Here is a 19,526-nt window from a genome sequence, read left to right on the forward strand (position 1 = left end):
AGAGAAGGGAATGTGTATCACGTGTACCACGCTATCTGGGAAGAGAAGGGAATGTGTCTCGTGTACCACGCTACCTGAGAAGAGAAGGGAATGTTTCTCACGTGTACCACGCTAATGGGAAGAGAAGGGAATGTGTCTCACGTGTACCACGCTACCTGAGAAGGGAATGTGTCTCACGTGTATCACGCTACCTTGGAAGAGAAGGGAATGTGTCTCGTATACCACGCTACCTGGGAAGAGAAGGGTATGTGTCTCACGTGTACCACGCTACCTGGGAAGAGAAGGGAATGTGTGTCGTGTACCACGCCACCTGGGAAGAGAAGGGAATGTGTCTCACGTGTACCATGCTACATGGAAGAGAAGGGAATGTGTCTCATGTGTACCACGCTACCTGAGAAGGGAATGTGTCTCACGTGTATCACGCTTCCTGGGAAGAGAAGGGAATGTGTCTCGTGTACCACGCTACCTGGGAAGAGAAGGGTATGTGTCTCACATGTACCACGCTACCTGGGAAGAGATGGGTATGTGTCTAATGTGTAACACACTACCTGGGTAGGGAAGGTAAAGTGCCTCACGTGTACCACGCTACCTGGGAAGAGAAGGGAATGTGTCTCACGTGTACCACGCTACCTGGGAAGGGAATGTGTCTCACGTGTACCACGCTACCTGGGAAGGGAATGTGTCTCACGTGTACCACACTACCTGGGAAGAGAAGGGAATGTGTCTCACGTGTACCACGCTACCTGGGAAGAGAAGGGAATGTGTCTCGTGTACCACGCTACCTGAGAAGAGAAGGAAATGTTTCTCACGTGTACCACGCTAATGGGAAGAGAAGGGAATGTGTCTCACGTGTACCACGCTACCTGGGAACAGAAGGTGATGTGTCTCACGTGTACCACGCTACCTCGGAAAGGAATGTGCCTCACGTGTACCACGCTACCTGGAAAGAGAAGGGAATGTGTCTCGTGTACCACGCTACCTGAGAAGAGAAGGGAATGTTTCTCACGTGTACCACGCTAATGGGAAGAGAAGGGAATGTGTCTCACGTGTACCACGCTACCTGGTAAGAGAAGGGAATGTGTCTCACGTGTACCACGCTACCTGGTAAGAGAAGGGAATGTGTCTCACGTGTATCACGCTACCTGGGAAGAGAAGGGTTTGTGTCTCACGTGTATCACGCTACCTGGGAAGAGAAGTGAATGTGTCTCACGTGTACCACGCTACCTGGAAAGAGAAGGGAATGTGTCACGTGTACCACGCTACCTGAGAAGAGAAGGGAATGTTTCTCACGTGTACCACGCTAATGGGAAGAGAAGGGAATGTGTCTCACGTGTACCATGCTACCTGGGAAGAGAAGGGTATGTGTCTCACGTGTATCACGCTACCTGGGAAGAGAAGGGAATGTGTCTCACGTGTACCACGTTACCTGGGAAGAGAATGGAATGTGTCTCACGTGTACCATGCTACCTGGAAAGAGATGGGAATGTGTCTCACGTGTACCACGCTACCTGGGAAGAGAAGGGAATGTGTCTCACGTGTACCACACTACCTGGAAAGAGAAGGGAATGTGTCTCACGTGTACCACGCTACCTGGGAAGAGAAGGGAATGTGTCTCACGTGTACCACACTACCTGGGAAGAGAAGGGAATGTGTCTCACGTGTACCACGCTACCTGAGAAGAGAAGGGAATGTTTCTCACGTGTACCACGCTACCTGGGAAGAGACGGGTATGTGTCTCACGTGTATCACGCTACCTGGGAACAGAAGGGGATGTGTCTCACGTGTACCACGCTACCTGGGAAGGGAATGTGCCTCACGTGTTCCACGCTACCTGGGAAGAGAAGGGAATGTGTCTCACGTGTACCACGCTACCTGGGAAGAGAAGGGTATGTGTCTCACGTGTACCACGCTACCTGGGAAGAGAAGGGTATGTGTCTCACGTGTATCACGCTACCTGGGAAGAGAAGGGAATGTGTCTCACGTGTACCACGTTACCTGGGAAGAGAAGGGAATGTGTCTCACGTGTACCACGCTACCTGGGAAGAGAAGGGAATGTGTCTCGCGTGTACCACGCTAACTGGGAAGAGAAGGGTATGTGTCTCACGTGTATCACGCTACCTGGGAAGAGAAGGGAATGTGTCTCACGTGTACCACGCTACCAGGGAAGAGAAGGGAATGTGTCTCACGTGTACCACGCTACCTGGGAAGAGAAGGGGATGTGTCTCACGTGTACCACGCTACCTGGGAAGAGAAGAGGATGTGTCTCACGTGTACCACGCTACCTGGGAAGAGAAGGGAATGTGTCTCATGTGTACCACGCTACCTGGGAAGAGAAGGGAATGTTTCTCACGTGTACCACGCTAATGAGAAGAGAAGGGAATGTGTCTCATGTGTACCACACTACCTGGGAAGAGAAGGGTATGTGTCTAACGTGTACCATGCTACCTGGGAAGAGAAGGGTATGTGTCTCATGTGTACCACGCTACCTGGGTAGGGAAGGGAAAGTGCCTCACGTGTACCACGCCACCTGGGTAGGGAAGGGAAAGTGCCTCACGTGTACCACGCTACCTGGGAAGAGAAGGGAATGTGTCTCACGTGTACCACGCTACCTGGAAAGAGAAGGGAATGTGTCTCACGTGTACCACGCTACCTGGGAAGGGAATGTGTCTCACATGTACCACGCTACCTGGGAAGAGAAGGGGATGTGTTTCACGTGTACCACACTACCTGGGAAGAGAAGGGAATGTGTCTCACGTGTACCACGCTATCTGGGAAGAGAAGGGAATGTGTCTCGTGTACCACGCTACCTGAGAAGAGAAGGGAATGTTTCTCACGTGTTCCACGCTACCTGAGAAGGGAATGTGTCTCACGTGTATCACGCTACCTTGGAAGAGAAGGGAATGTGTCTCGTATACCACGCTACCTGGGAAGAGAAGGGTATGTGTCTCACGTGTACCACGCTACATGGGAAGAGAAGGGAATGTATCTCATGTGTACCACGCTACCTGAGAAGGGAATGTGTCTCACGTGTATCACGCTACCTGGGAAGAGAAGGGTATGTGTCTCATGTGTAACATGCTACCTGGGTAGGGAAGGTAAAGTGCCTCACGTGTACCACGCTACCTGGGAAGAGAAGGGAATGTGTCTCACGCTACCTGGGAAGGGAATGTGTCTCACGTGTACCACGCTACCTGGGAAGGGAATATGTCTCACGTGTACCACGCTACCTGGGAAGAGAAGGAAATGTGTCTCACGTGTACCACACTACCTGGGAAGAGAAGGGAATGTGTCTCACGTGTACCACGCTACCTGGGAAGAGAAGGGAATGTGTCTCGTGTACCACGCTACCTGAGAAGAGAAGGGAATGTTTCTCACGTGTACCACGCTAATGGGAAGAGAAGGGAATGTGTCTCACGTGTACCACGCTACCTGGGAACAGAAGGTGATGTGTCTCACGTGTACCACGCTACCTGGGAAGGGAATGTGCCTCACATGTACCACGCTACCTGGGAAGAGAAGGGAATGTGTCTCACGTGTACCACACTACCTGGGAGGAGAAGGGAATGTGTCTCATGTGTACCACGCTACCTGGGAAGAGAAGGGAATGTGTCTCACGTGTACCACATTACCTGGGAAGAGAAGGGAATGTGTCTCACGTGTACCATGCTACCTGGGAAGAGAAGGGTATGTGTCTCACGTGTACCATGCTACCTGGGAAGAGAAGGGTATGTGTCTCACGTGTATCACGCTACCTGGGAAGAGAAGGGAATGTGTCTCACGTGTACCACGCTACCTGGGAAGAGAAGGGGATGTGTCTCACGTGTACCACGCTACCTGGGAAGAGAAGGGAATGTGTCTCACGTGTACCACGCTACCTGGGAAGAGAAGGGAATGTGTCTCACGTGTACCACACTACCTGGGAAGAGAAGGGAATGTGTCTTGTGTACCACACTACCTGGGAAGAGAAGGGAATGTGTCTCGTGTACCACGCTACCTGGGAAGAGAAGGGAATGTGCCTCACGTGTACCACGCTACCTGGGAAGAGAAGGGAATGTGCCTCACGTGTACCACGCTACCTGGGAAGAGAAGGGAATGTGTCTCATGTACCATGCTACCTGAGAAGGGAATGTGTCTCACGTGTACCACGCTACCTGGTAAGAGAAGGGATTGTGCCTCACGTGTACCATGCTACCTGGTAAGAGAAGGGAATGTGTCTCGCGTGTACCACGCTACGTGGGAAGAGAATGGAATGTGTCTCACGTGTACCACGCTACCTGGGAAGAGAAGGGAATGTGTCTCACGTGTACCACGCTACCTGTGAAGAGAACGGAATGTGTCTCACGTGTACCACGCTACCTGTGAAGAGAAGGGAATGTGTCTCACGTGTACCACGCTACCTGGGAAGAGAAGGGAATGTGTCTCACGTGTATCACGCTACCTGGGAAGAGAAGGGAATGTGTCTCGTGTACCACGCTACCTGGGAAAAGAAGGGAATGTGTCTCTCGTGTACCACGCTACCTGGGAAGAGAAGGGAACGTGTCTCACGTGTACCACGCTACCTGGGAAAAGAAGGGTATGTGTCTCGTGTATCACGCTACCTGGGAAGAGAAGGGAATGTGTCTCACGTGTACCACGCTACCTGGGAAGAGAAGGGAATGTGTCTCACATGTACCACGCTACCTGGGAAGAGAAGGGAATGTGTCTCACATGTACCACGCTACCTGGGAAGAGAAGGTAATGTGTCTCACGTGTACCACGCTACCTGGGAAAAGAAGGGAATGTGTCTCTCGTGTACCACGCTACCTGGGAAGAGAAGGGAACGTGTCTCACGTGTACCACGCTACCTGGGAAAAGAAGGGTATGTGTCTCGTGTATCACGCTACCTGGGAAGAGAAGGGAATGTGTCTCACGTGTACCACGCTACCTGGGAAGAGAAGGGAATGTGTCTCACGTGTACCACGCTACCTGGGAAGAGAAGGGAATGTGTCTCACATGTACCACGCTACCTGGGAAGAGAAGGGAATGTGTCTCGTGTACCACGCTACCTGGAAAGAGAAGGGAATGTGTCTCGTGTGTCCCACGCTACCTGGGAAGAGAAGGGAATGTGTCTCACGTGTACCACGCAACCTGGGAAGAGAAGGGAATGTGTCTCACGTGTACCACGCTACCTGGGAAGAGAAGGGAATGTGCCTCACGTGTACCACGCTACCTGGGAAGAGAAGGGAATGTGCCTCACGTGTACCACGCTACCTTGGAAGAGAAGGGAATGTGTCTCATGTACCACGCTACCTGGGAAGGGAATGCGTCTCACATGTACCACGCTACCTTGGATGAAAAGGGAATGTGTCTCACGTGTACCACGCTACCTGGTAAGAGAAGGGATTGTGCCTCACGTGTACCATGCTACCTGGTAAGAGAAGGGAATGTGTCTCGCGTGTACCACGCTACGTGGGAAGAGAATGGAATGTGTCTCACGTGTACCACGCTACCTGGGAAGAGAAGGGAATGTGTCTCACGTGTACCACGCTACCTGGGAAGAGAAGGGAATGTGTCTCGTGTACCACGCTACCTGTGAAGAGAACGGAATGTGTCTCACGTGTACCACGCTACCTGTGAAGAGAAGGGAATGTGTCTCACGTGTACCACGCTACCTGGGAAGAGAACGGAATGTGTCTCACGTGTACCACGCTAATGGGAAGAGAAGGGAATGTGTCTCACGTGTATCACGCTACCTGGGAAGAGAAGGGAATGTGCCTCACGTGTACCACGCTACCTGGGAAGAGAAGAGAATGTGTCTCGTGTACACTGCTTGTATACTGTATATACACAAACACTGCTTGTATACTGTATATACACAGACACTGCTTGTATACTGTATATACAGAGACACTGCTTGTATACTGTATTTACACAGACACTGCTTGTATGCTGTATTTACACAGACACTGCTTGTATACTGTATATACACAGACACTGCTTGTACACTGTGTATGCAGACACTGCTTGTATACTGAATATACAGACACTGCTTGTATACTGTATATACAGACACTGCTTGTATACTGTATATACAGATACTGCTTGTATACTGTATATACACAGACACTGCTTGTATACTGTATATACACAGACTCTGCTTGTATACTGTATATACACAGACACTGCTTGTATACTGTATATACAGAGACACTGCTTGTATACTGTATATACACAGACACTGCTTGTATACTGTATATACACAGACACTGCTTGTATACTGTATATACAGAGACACTGCTTGTATACTGTATATACTGTACAGACACTGCTTGTATACTGTATATACAGACACTGCTTGTATACTGTATATACAGACACTGCTTGTTTTGTTATTCTGTTTATTCTCCCAAAGACTGAAAGCATCAACAGGTACAAAATAATCTCAGAATGACATGGGACGTGAAGAAAATAATAACGTGTTTTCCACAGGGAAGAAATAAGTGGAAAGTGAGACAATGACACCGATACACTGTGTATAAAACACGGTGAGCCCACAGCGTGGGACGGACCCGTTATTCACAGCGTGCCTGTGTTATCTCCCCCTGCTCTCCGATGTTCTCTGTCTGTGACACATCGCATGTGGGAGCTCTGACTCCCCCGCAGTTACATTTTACCCCTAGATGTCTCTCTTGGACCATGAATACACCGGGTGCCCCCTCTCAGTGCAGCTTGAAACCGTTTTCTCTGCGTATAAAACTTTCTATTGAAACCTGAGCGTCAACAACTGCAAGGCAGCTGTACGCCGGCCAGATGCACTTTTTATAACCTGTAATAGTGAAGCAGCAAAGTATGCTATAAAAGAAGGCATTTAAACGATCCTTAGAAAGGCTACCACCACAGCAAGGCCTGTCAGTGCATGGGAGCACTGTGCAATACCTTCACAATATTCCCAGTGGGAACTTAACGTGTGTGTGTGTATATATGTGTGTGTGTGTGTGTGTGTGTGTGTGTGTGTGTGTGTGTGTGTGTATGTATATATATATATATATGTATGTATATATGTATATGTATGTATGAGTATGTGTATATATATATATATGTATGTATGTATGTTTTGTAGGGGAGACTGGTTCAAATCCCCGGTGTCCGCTCCTTGTGACCTTGGCCAAGTCACTTTATCTCCCTGTGCCTCAGGCACCAACAACAGATTCTAAGCTCCACAGGGCAGGAACCTGTGCCTGTAACATTCCTATCTATGTACAATGCTGCTCACTGCGCACTGTACTGTAATTGTGACACGCTTTTAGTCCCATTGGGACAATAGGGCTATATGAAATACAATGTATTATTATTAAGATTATTTAAAGAAGAAAGCTAGAATGTAGAATTATTTAGGTTTTATTATATTGTGTTGATAACACGACATAGAGATGCCTTCTATGAGGCATAGAGATATGTCTGGTATCCAATACATATACGCAGAGTAGCATACAGGTTATCTGTTAGATAATACATCTGCAGGGTATGGCCACATTTGGAAATGCTAAGTATCCTAAAAAGATTAGAGAACACAAAAGGATTCACATATGAGAATGTGCAAGAACCACATAAGGATCAGCAGTACCCTTTTTTAGCTGATAACATACCATGAAACCTCTCTTTGTACTTTTCGCACCCAACTTCAATCAAAGCCTCTTTGAAGCCCCCACAGATTCATGACAAACCAGACCCCCACATTTTGTATTTTCAACGTCAAACTGTAGCTCATTAACCCCTTAAGCACCAGAGGGATTAAAATCCCTAATATCTCATGACATGATCATGACAATGAGTTACGCAGTGAGATGTTAGGTGAGGGAGGGTTCGGGAGAGTGAACAGTCATACACACATGCCAAGCACGGTCACCATCATCAATTGCACTCAGTTCAACCTCGCTGCCTGTAAGACTTTACAATTGGCCTTTGTTTATTGCAGTTACTGCGTCTCAACCCATGTGAAGAACACATCAAAAGTCTGCGATTTCATATTTCATTAGCCACTTGAGAATGCCAATTTCACTCTCGCGCGGTCCCACTTTTCTTTAACTAACTGTTCCTTTATTTATGAGAATCATACATTGAACTCTGCTGCCCCTACCTCTCATGGGGCCTGAAGAAAAGATGCATTATTCTGCTTCCGTAATATATGTCAGTTACACGGATTATAAGAGAATGGTTACATAGCTGGGATATAAACCCTTTTCCTGCCAGTACTGAATGCCCGGGGGGGCATGGCTGTTCCCCAGATCCTTAGCACATTCACGGTTGGGGGAAGGGGCATGGGGGATAGCTACACTCTTTGGTAAATGTTGGCTAGGGCTGGACACAAGTATCCAGCACATCCTATGATCCAGAGGCTAGCAGTGCTTAGCTTGCCAATGGGTTTTTTTTTAAGGTAGGCTCTCAACATGCACACTCTGGGTTTGTTAAACGTTACGGTGTCCTCTCACAGTGTATTATTCTGCTTGTTGTTTACAAAGAGGAGGGCACTGGGCTAGACTCTTCGTAGGCCAAATGAAATACCCATTACTATATACTGGCGCCTAAAAAGTCAACATCCTTATCCAATATCAATTTGCTGTGCCGTTATTTATCTGGCATTGTGTAAGTAGGGTTTCAGTTTTTCCCTATCTGGAGCAGAATCCCAAGTCACCACTCTTATACATCCATCAAGACACAACAGAGGATTCCCAGTTCAACAGGACTGGGCTTTGCTATATGGTCAGGTTTTTCACGGATATTGACTTTGTAGGCGCCGGTTTAATTTTGGTTGTTCTTGTATGGGATTTGTAGCCATTTCATTGTTCCAGGCAGCCGCCTTCCTATCATTTTTAGGCACAATTGGTATTACACCGGTAGAGTTTATTACACGCTACATTATTACAAGCATTAGCGCTGAAGCACACACACCTTTTCCTGCACATTACTACATACTGTAACAAGGGAACAATAGTTAAAGGTCTTAGATTTCTAACCTTTAACTCCTTGTGTGCTAGAGGGGCCAGCTTTTACCGGCCTTGCCCTTCACTGCCAACTTCAATGCGCCCCCAACTTCAATGTGTAGCCATACAGACCCCCTGTATGAAGGGGTTAACCAAGGCAGGCATCCCATTACGCACAGTCTGCTGTGGATAAGCCTCTCTTGTGTCCTTTCATTGCACATTATTCTAGTTATTAGTCATAAACAGGGAATGAACGCTCCTGTGTTAATGTGATACTTCCCCCTCCCCATCGCACAGCACAAGCCGGACGAGGCAGAAAGCGAGGGCTGGGAATACGCCTCCCTGTTCGGGTGGAAGTTTCACCTGAAGTATCGCAAGACGGACAGTTTCCGGAGGCGGCGCTGGAGGCGGCGCATGGAGCCCCTGGAGCGGACGGGAGCGGCAGCTGTTTTCGCTTTGGAAGGAGCTCTGGTAAGTGGAGAAGCAGGCTTCCCTCTGTTTGTAATAATGGTGATGTTGGTGACACAGGGCCGCTGGCCAAAGAGGTATTACACACATTAGGTGACACATTATCAGGACCCAAGATAGTCGCCCCCCCCCGTTGGAATGGAATCAGACATTCAACTCATTGCAAAGAGCCGCAAAAGGCAGTCACACTCCAGCCATGTGCAGTAACTGAGGCCCTATATTGTGTGCTCACCATCATTGCACTCAGTGCTTCCTTCTTGTGTATCTCTGGCGGCCACAAAGTAGCTGTGTAAACCATAACAATTTTAGTAGCAAGTTTATTGTAATCTTCCCAGGAGTCGAGATGTGGGAATAATTCGCGGACATTTGGCTTTGTCCCGCATAGAATTCCCTGGGATGGGGAGAGCTGGGTCTCCGTGGGGTGCAGAATACACACATATATATGAGAGAAAAGATGGATGAGTAGTTATTCCTTTTCTTTCTTTAAAGCCATGATGTGCAATAAATTGAAGGTACCCCTAGTAAAGCGCAACAGAGCGAAACATGTGCGATTCCCGGTCTCCGGTTTTTACAATAAATGTTGAATTTTTTTATTGTCACCCTCTTATTTTTGTGATGCAGCGGAGGGGCTTTTTGCCTTTCTTTTCGACTTTGTCACGTTTATTTTCACGCTTCGATGTTCATGGCTCGGAGAGAAAGCTCTTCTTTAATAAAGTCCAAGTGTATAATACACCACGATATATATATATATATATATATATATATATATATATATATATATATATATAGTACAGGATATATATATACTGCACATTATGTACTATATGTTTGCATTGCACTATGGGTGAGGGTATATATGTTTGGTCACTTGCACTTGTGGGTTGCACGGCCCTGAGGAAGGTCTCTCTGTGGGACCGAAACGTTGGCTTACGTGTATTTCATGTTGTGAATATAGATTTTTGGATTAACCCCGTGCGGTCTGCTGTCTCTTTACTGGTCTTTGGATTGGTTCGTATCATATATATAGTACAGGATATATATATACTGCACATTATGTACTATATATATATATATATATATATATATATACACACATTATGTAATATATATATATATATATATATATACATACATACATACATACATACATACATACATACATACATACATACATACATACATACACACACACACACATGGGCATACATTACCCACAGCAGCTAGCCTGACCAGAAAATCTTTGAGTAAGACTGGAAGAAAAAATGCAGCTGTACAATGATATATAAAAAACAGAAGAAAAAAAAAACCTGAATGAGAGCTCTAGGAGTGCAGTAAAATAGAAGATATCGCCAACAAACCGGAGCCTGAAGTAACGGGTCACTGGAGGCAGAATCTGCAGTAATGCAGCTTGTAGTAAAGTGGAGCGCAGGAAACGCACAGATACTGGGCAAGGTAGATTGATACCTGTATGAGAAACCTCCCCGAAATATCTGCCCCAGTTCATAGCCCCGTGTCAAGACTGCGACCGGTGGGGAGTAACGCTACTCCCGATTGTGCACCGTCCTGTTCCTCCAGCTGATATATCTGTATAGGATCAGCTGCTCTAGAGAAGCCTCCGTGATCCCCAATGACGTCCGTTCGATCCAAGTCACAAATGAGCTAAAATAAATTTATAAATTGATTTGAGTTCATTTTGCTGGTGGGTTTCCCCGATTTTTTTTGCCCTCGGAGCCGCAGTGCCTTTGATCTACCTACTTCTTCATACACCATGATATATGTCTATACACACACTACTATACACTACCATACACATACTGCCTTCACAATATATATGCAGATGTATTTTACATACTGTAGAGCACACAACTCTTCCCCGTAGACCGTACAATCTGTGTTTTATTGGAGTGTGATGTCGAGACCGACAAGGTCAAGTGCCCAAGGTCATAGGGAGCCGACACGTGTTGGATGGAACGACTACGTGAAACGTAGTGACATTACCCCTGTAATATGCCCTCTCCCTATACATTAATGTATGCATATCTGTATTTATATTGCGCCATCCAAGTATATAGCGCTTCACAGCAGTAATACAGGTTACACGTATAATAATACAACACATAATGGGAATAAGCACTTGAGACATAAAAGTAACATTAGGAAATGGAGTCCCTGCGCCGAAGAGCTTACAATCTACAATTTATACAAGGTGATTACTCGGAAAAAATATATTGTATATACTGTGTATGTAAACCTCATGTACAGAAATACGGCAGAGGTTTCAACATAGGATGAAAAGCCTACAAACACACACCATGGTCACGTGGTGGTCTTGGACCTTCTTACTGCTCTTCTACCGTAGACTGGAAAATCTTACCTCATGCTATTTCTGTATAAGGTTATAATGCGCGAGTATTGAACCAGTTACATTCCAGTGGCTTCCGAGCTGGGCCAACAGAACATGAACTCTGGGGCACATGGATGCAAGGTATAAATAGCAGGAGTTAAAACAAATAATTACATGGCAAGGCACTGAATTCTGCATCAGAGGTCCCCACTTCAGAACCACAAATCCTATTTTATTAGTGTTCAAGACCCTTAGTAGTTCTGATGCCAAGCTCCGCTGGAGACCAGAAAAATAGATTTATTTAACATGCAGGAAGCAAGCTTTGATTTTTTAAAAAGAACGTAACTGTTTAATATGGTCCAAGCTGAAATCCCCATTCAAAAGGCATAGGGCTGCGAGCTTCCCTGACAAAATCAATGGGGGTTCAAGCTTACCTAACAAGGAGAAGATGGCTCCCATGTCACTACTTGTAGTTGGCATATTGCTCGTGGGATAAAGGGAATTTTTTTTTTTAAGACTGGAATTCCTTTTATTATCTATAGATGTTTTACACGGAACTTTTCGGACACCAGGAGTTGCGTGGTTAAAATATGTCACAACCAATAATAATAATAATATACATATATTCCTGATTATAATCAACAGAATGAAAACATTGTAAATAAGAGACGAATCACATAAGCTGTGTATGTATGTATGTATGTATGTATGTATGTATGTATGTATGTCTTTATTTATATTTATTTATTTGTATGTCTTTATTTATATACATGTATGTATGTATGTATGTATGTCTTTATTTATATATAGTAGCTCTTCACAGCAGTAATACACGTGACAATCATATAAATAACAAATAATACAAATAACAGGTCCTGGGAAGAAGTGCTTCAGACATAAAAGTAACATTTTGGAAAAGGAGTCACTGCTCCGAAGAGCTCACAATCTAATTCTACTTGTGCTATACATTTGTGAGTTCCTTGATAAGAGCAGAGTCGGGGCAGGGATGTAGTTGCGTCAACTCAACAGAAAAAAATCTAACTTTCCTTGTTTTTTGACAGGGTGTTCTCTACCTTCTCACAGGGCCTCCTACACTTTCTTGTACCATTTCAAGTGGGAGAATGTCCCTCTTAAAATCCCTGCCCGACTCTGCTACCTGGGATAGAACAACATGGCGGTGAGTTGGGCAGCAGAGTCAATAAGCTAAGGGTGGCCAACTCCAGTCCTCAAGGGCAGGTATTCAGCACAGGTGGCTCAATCAGTAGTTCAGTCTTGAACTGCACCACCTGTGCTGAAGCAGGAATATCCCTAATACCTGACCTGTTGGTGGCCCCTGAGGACTGGAGTTGGCCACCCCGGCAATAAACAATCAGGCTGAGAGAAGCAGGGGATTCTGGGGGAGAAGATTGCACCCTATGCCACACGCTGCAGAGGATATTTTCTACGCGCCAGAGAAGATTTGAGTGGCGTTTATTTGAACAGACACTGGGGAAGCATATTCACAGCATACTGAATTGCGTGCTATGGCCCAGATCCCGTGAGGTCCGGTAACTCAGGGCTCGCAACGTTCGGTTATCACAAATCAATAACGGTCGGTATCTTCCCTGCGTTTCACGCGTATCCCTAACGCTAGTTGTATGCCGGAACAGCAGCTGTAGTTAGTATAGGTTTAATGCCATGTTAAGTTAACACCGCCATGCGTTACCTTCAAGTAACATGACGCTAAGCATTAAAGGGGGAGTTACTCTCAGATTTCCTATTAGGCCCGGGCCAAAGGCGGCAAAATTTTGGAGCAGTAAAAAATTTCCGCCCCCATATAATTTTGCCGCGCGGACCTAATGGGAAGGCACTTGCCTGTCTCGGCCGCCTCCTTTCTGCCGCCCTCCTGCTCCTTTGGAATCCCGGCGTCAAATGACGCTGTGGACGCCCCCACTGTGATGTCACACGGCGTCTCGTTTGCCATGGCAACGGGGCATGTCGACGTCAAATGACATCTATGGCAATGCGCCGCCCTACGTCACGTTGGTGATGTCGCGGCGTCATTTGACGCCGGGATCCCAAAGGAGCAGGAGAGCGGCACCAAGGAGGCGGCAGACACAGGCAAGTGCCTAGGGGCGGCAAATTTGGAAAATCCGCCGCTGATGGGTGTAACACCCCGGTTAGGTAGGATTTAACTAGCATAGCGTTACTTACAGCGGATTACCCATCGGCTTTCCTCTCTTTTTAAACTTTTCGTTCAACACCTAAGAAAGGTCCTGAGGGGTGGGGCCAAGGAAAGGAGGAAACAGCATGGAGCAGTGAACTGTGTGGGTGTGTCGAGGGCATCACACCTTTCACCATTGTGTCCAGTATTTTTGGAGAAGGCACCTGGGAATCCTCCAGTTGCCCCTATGCATTAAGAGGTCATTATCTTATTTAGCATATCCTATAGGGTCCATTTCATGCAGTTTTTCTTATCGACAACATTCATCAAATCAATAAAGCAAAAGAAGTGTGGTTTTGGCGAGGCCTCACGTCAGCCCCGGTCGAATTAAACAGTTTTATGATGCTAGCTAAAGAAACCCAACCACTTCAAAGCAGAAAGTCTAAACCACCATTGATTTGCTTAAACAGTAATTTTCCGTCAGAAAATTGACACCAAATCTATCCATAAAGAATCTGTTTTTTAATATTAGTATCACTTATGTCATGCCTTCGGGTCTCTACCACAAGACATCGTGTCGATCTCGGTGAACTCCAGCAGCTAATTATGTGCGGTGAGTTTTCTCCTTCGGTCTGTTTGTGCCTTTTTCCAGGAACCTCAAGATATCCTCTGTCTGCACATAACTGGGAAATCCTTAACCCCTTACCGAAACAGAGGGGACCACAAGGTGTTGTATAAACAAGGACACGGCTACGTGTTCAGCCTTTGAGTGCTCTATGATGTAGACACCACTTCATATGGTCTGGCACTCCAGGGGCCCCTGGCATAGTGACTTAAGTCATGGACATTCAGCTGGTTTTCTAGGAGAACTTGTGTTCTGCCCGTAGCAGGAACGGAATATGAGGGGCCCGCTCCTCTTGCATTCATGTTCACGTGATGTGCCAGAGGGGTGGCGCACTCTAGGTGTACCTGTGTGTGTGTGTATATACTGTACGTATATGTATATATGTGTATACACATATATAGTGATAATATTATACACACACCCTAAAGACAGAGATGGAATAGGAATGAGAGAGCAGGCTCCCCTTCCTGTCCGACGACATAAATAACTTGTATTGTACAACTTTATTATATATATATATATATATATATATATATATATATATATATATATATATATATATATATATATATATATATATATATATATATATATATATATAAATATATATACTATAATACTGAGTTAAGTTATGGTGAGTAAAAAAAGTGACAAAAACCCTCCACAGGAAAGCAAATATGCAAATACAACTGTATGCTCATCTGCATGTCTTAGGCAGGTCTGCAACCCCGCCTTTCCCCATCATCACCCAGCATACAGCACTTCCACTGCAGCAAGGGATTCTGGGAAATGACATGCAAATGAGCACACAGTGTCACTTTTTGCCTCAAAAACCATTTTTAACATGGTTCCCTATAGGCTTAAGCTTGCTGCATGGTCACAGCTTTGAGCACAGCCAGGGTAAAGCCTATAGGGAACCATGTTAAAAATGGTTTTTGAGGCAAAAAGTGACACTGTGTGCTCATTTGCATGTCATTTCCCAGAATCCCTTGCTGCAGTGGAAGTGCTGTATGCTGGGTGATAATGGGGAAAGGCGGGGTTGCAGACCTGCCTAAGACATGCAGATGAGCATACAGTTGTATTTGCATATATATATATATACTGTGAATTCTATGGTTTTACATATCAAGACATAATAACAATCTGTTCCTTAGCAGGTCTTAAAATTAGGTAAATACAACCAGTGTCTTGTATATACCCTGTTCACTTATGTAACTGTATTTGTAACCATGCATTATTTGTCATCTTAACTCTTTGCCCAGGACATACATGAAAACGAGAGGTAACTCTCAATGTATTACTTCCTGGTAACACATTTAGAAATAAATACATACAAGTCCGTGGGAATTTGGATGGACTTAAATACGATTTTTCCAATTGGCCGCTTCAGGGATTATTGAATAAACCCCTACGCTTTGTTTGGTACGGTATATAATTGGTGTTTGAATTATCATTCATGAAATGATTTATATCACCATTTTAGTTTCCGGTCCAGTATCCTCCCTTTGATGAGGAAAATACACGGTTACCGCACTAAAAGAGGCACCGACCAGATGAAAGTACAGTAAATACACCGTCCTAAATACAACATCACCGGTTGCTGCATCTAACTTCGAGGGATCAGGGGTCATTTTGGATATATCTACTATATAAATGGATATACAGTGTATATATATATATGTGTATATATATATATATATATATATATATATATATATATATATATATATATATATATATATATATATATAAGTTCTTCAGTATTAGGTGATACCTTTTTTATTGGACTAACAATTTATGTGTTAGTCCAATAAAAAAGGTATAATCTAATACTGAAGAACTAATTTATTCTCGCAACTGGACTAACACGGCTATTTTCTGCTTTATATATATATGTAACCCTGCTTCCCCCCCCGCCAGACTCTACGGTGGTGTCTAGGGTGCATGAGGGCAGATTATATGCGGTGTGGTGCGTACCTGTAAGGAACAGGAGGGCCTGAGCTTCCCGCGATGTTGTGGGGGAGCCAGGACCGGGCTTCTGGGGTGGTAGCCTCCATGATCTCTTAGTGGTGCAGCGCCTCCATCTTCTATACTCTCAGGAATATGGGACAGGACCAGTATAGAAGAACCCCTTGGGTCCCAGGGTAGTACTTTCCAAGTCACACACAGTCTTTACGGATGAGGAATAGTCTCTTTATTTGACAACGCAACAATATCCCAACAATAAGGGCTTCCAACAGCCGCAACACAATAGCCAGGACGGGTTATACGCCACACGCCTTTGCCCAGATAATTCCTCCTCTCCTTCCCTCCAAGTCCCTCTTCCGGCAGGATGGTCTGAGCTAGGGCTTCAATACCCCATGGCCCACCCCCGAGGTTAGCTTCGCGGTGGGTCTTGGATTCTACCCATCACCCCTGGCAGTGGGGTGAGGGCATTGGTCCACCAAGTCTATAACTCTATCAGCTCTACTTAAAAGACGCTGATTCTGTACACTCTCCTTTCACCTGCACTCTGCGCAGGGGAAACCGTAGTGCTCTCCAAATCCTCGGTCCGATCCGCAGGATTTCTTGACTCATGGCCTGTTAGCGGCACTGCATACTCCCGGCATAACTATCCGGCAACTCCTGAATCTGACTAATCTCGAATGAAGAAGAACAACTACTCACCGGAGTTGGCTGCTAAATATAGAGCTAGCCCCGCCCCTCGTGATGTCAACAGGACCTCCCCTCGTGCTCGCGCCTGCAGCAGAGTCCAGGCCTGCGTCTTTCATTCAGGATAGGGCTATTAAGGGGGAAAACCCAGGATGATTACTGGTGCCTGATCTTAACAGCACTTACCACAGCAGAAGGAAGATAGGTATAACCTGTGCTGTTTACAGGGGGCTACATATATATATATTTAATAAAGTTGTACAATACAAGTTATTTATGTCATCGGACAGGAAGGGGAGCCTGCTCTCTCATTCCTATTCCATCTCTGTCTTCAGGGCTGTTCTCTTACCCCCTGTTTCCTGAAACTGCGGTGTGCCATTAGAAGGCACTGCAGTTTGCTCTCTAACACTAACACTTCTTTGCCACACCGTCTTACAATGTATTCACCTGCAATATCTTACCTTCTGGGAGTCAACCGGTTAACATCTGTCTGTCTCCCAGTGCTGGAAATACTTTCTGCACACCGGTTCGAATTTATTTTCCAATGTGCAAACTTCCGTGCGTAGTGCAGGGGTGGGCAGACTCCAGGGCCACCAACAGCTCAGTTTTTTCAGGATATCCCTGCTTCAGCACGGGGGGTGCAGTCTTCTATTGAGCCACCTGTGCTGAAGCAGGGATATCCTGAGAACATGACCTGTTGGTGGCCCTTGAGGACCGGAGCTGGCCACTCCTGGCATAGTGCATCACGGCGGAACACCAAATGCACGGTAGCTTCGACTGTTTGAATTCCACCTTCACCACGCATGGAGGGTTATGGAGAAAACAGCTAGGAAATGTGAGCGTGCTTAGTCCAGGTTCAAACATCCCCATGCATTCCTTTAACCACTTAGCACTACATGAAAAATATATTTAATTAGGAAACATTTGAGATATACAATCTGATTGAATAATATACAAATCCAATCATTACATTTCTCGAGCTTCCAATGCGCCACCCATCATTTCCATTAAACTTCTGACCCAATTTCACAAGTGGTGCAGAAAGGAAAATTGGTTATGTCCTAGTTTCAGACTCTATATTTCTATTTCCCTTGATTCATTCCCCTTTTGCAAGAAGGCCTCATTACACGAGTATGTAGGAGTACTTGTGATTATGGATGTGTCACGTTTCCTAATTTGCTTACATTGGACGGGTCTGGGCGACCCGTGCTCCTCTCGGCTTGGCACTTGGTTCCATACCTTTCTTCATCGGCTGAACAGTGAACTTTTAACACTGCCTGAAATGCAGTTAAACACCCCATAGGTCGTGTGCAGTATATTGCAAGCATAATAGCAGTAAATGATCCATGAATTCTTCCTCCTCTTCAATCTTAATGACTAACAGTAACGGGGCGAGCCGCCATGGCCACACACAAGGTATTATGGGCCAAAGAAGGATCAAATGGTACATTGTAGAGAAAATGTTACCAGTGCTGGCTTATGGCTTTTTGGCATCCTATATGTGCAATTAGCCTGACTGCTTTAGTGTTCCCTCCGGCTCTATCACACGTTCAGAAATATAGTTGCCTCTGTGCTGGTTTAGACTAATAGGGGGGATTACTATTGGTTCACGTTCCTATGATCAGTCATGTAGAAGCAGCAAGGTCACCTTGTTGGCCCCTCTTAGATAACTGTTGCCGTTAGTAGTGTGGTATACGGTACATTGCTTAGAATCTGACCCAGTGACTGCAGGCGGTCGGCATCCTGTCTCTTCCATCGTGACTTTGCTATTTGCCGGTGCTGAGGTTAAGCACAGACTTCGTGCCTGTACCTTTCAAAGGCTTTTCTCCTAACTCTGGGTAAAATGGCACTGCTCACTCAACCACTTAGTACACAAGGGGTAGTAGTGTTTCCACTCTACTAGGTAAATAACCAGGAACATGTATTTTAAGTAGCAGTCCCCTTAAAAAAATAATAGGTCTTTAGCACCGTACATTTAGGTCAGATAATAAATCTAACAAACAATGATTTATTCAGCTAATAAGACCTCACAGAATATATGCTGCATGTGCACACACCAGCCCTCTTACATGCATGTGCATATAATAATTATACTTTCCCTGTCACTCCCGCGCCGTAAGAACAGTCCCAGCCAATCCGGTCGATGTTTGCTACGCAGCTCTCATGCAATGTCAGCGATATTTCTCGCCGTGTCAACAAGCAAACAAAGTCCTGTAGATGTCGCTGTTGACTGTGAGATTGTAAGCCCTTCTATAACTTCATTATTCTCCTGTTCTGATTAACAGATCCATTAAGATCAGTAGGAGTCACTTGTTTCATAATGACTGGACAAAG

General features: G+C 45.5%; 1 protein-coding gene across 16 annotated transcripts in view; it reads left to right on the top strand.

The window, feature by feature from the left end:
• The window catches only part of DYSF (dysferlin), a 406,918-nt gene that overhangs the window by 198,419 nt on the left and 188,973 nt on the right, over nucleotides 1–19,526 (top strand). For all 16 annotated transcript variants that reach the window (XM_075573113.1, XM_075573169.1, XM_075573215.1 and 13 more), the window contains one exon: nucleotides 9,258–9,431. In XM_075573113.1, the coding sequence (XP_075429228.1) occupies nucleotides 9,258–9,431 (174 nt within the window). The remainder of the gene's footprint in view (nucleotides 1–9,257; nucleotides 9,432–19,526) is intronic.

The sequence above is a fragment of the Ascaphus truei genome, chromosome 1 (assembly GCF_040206685.1).
Source record: "Ascaphus truei isolate aAscTru1 chromosome 1, aAscTru1.hap1, whole genome shotgun sequence".
NCBI lineage: Eukaryota > Metazoa > Chordata > Amphibia > Anura > Ascaphidae > Ascaphus > Ascaphus truei.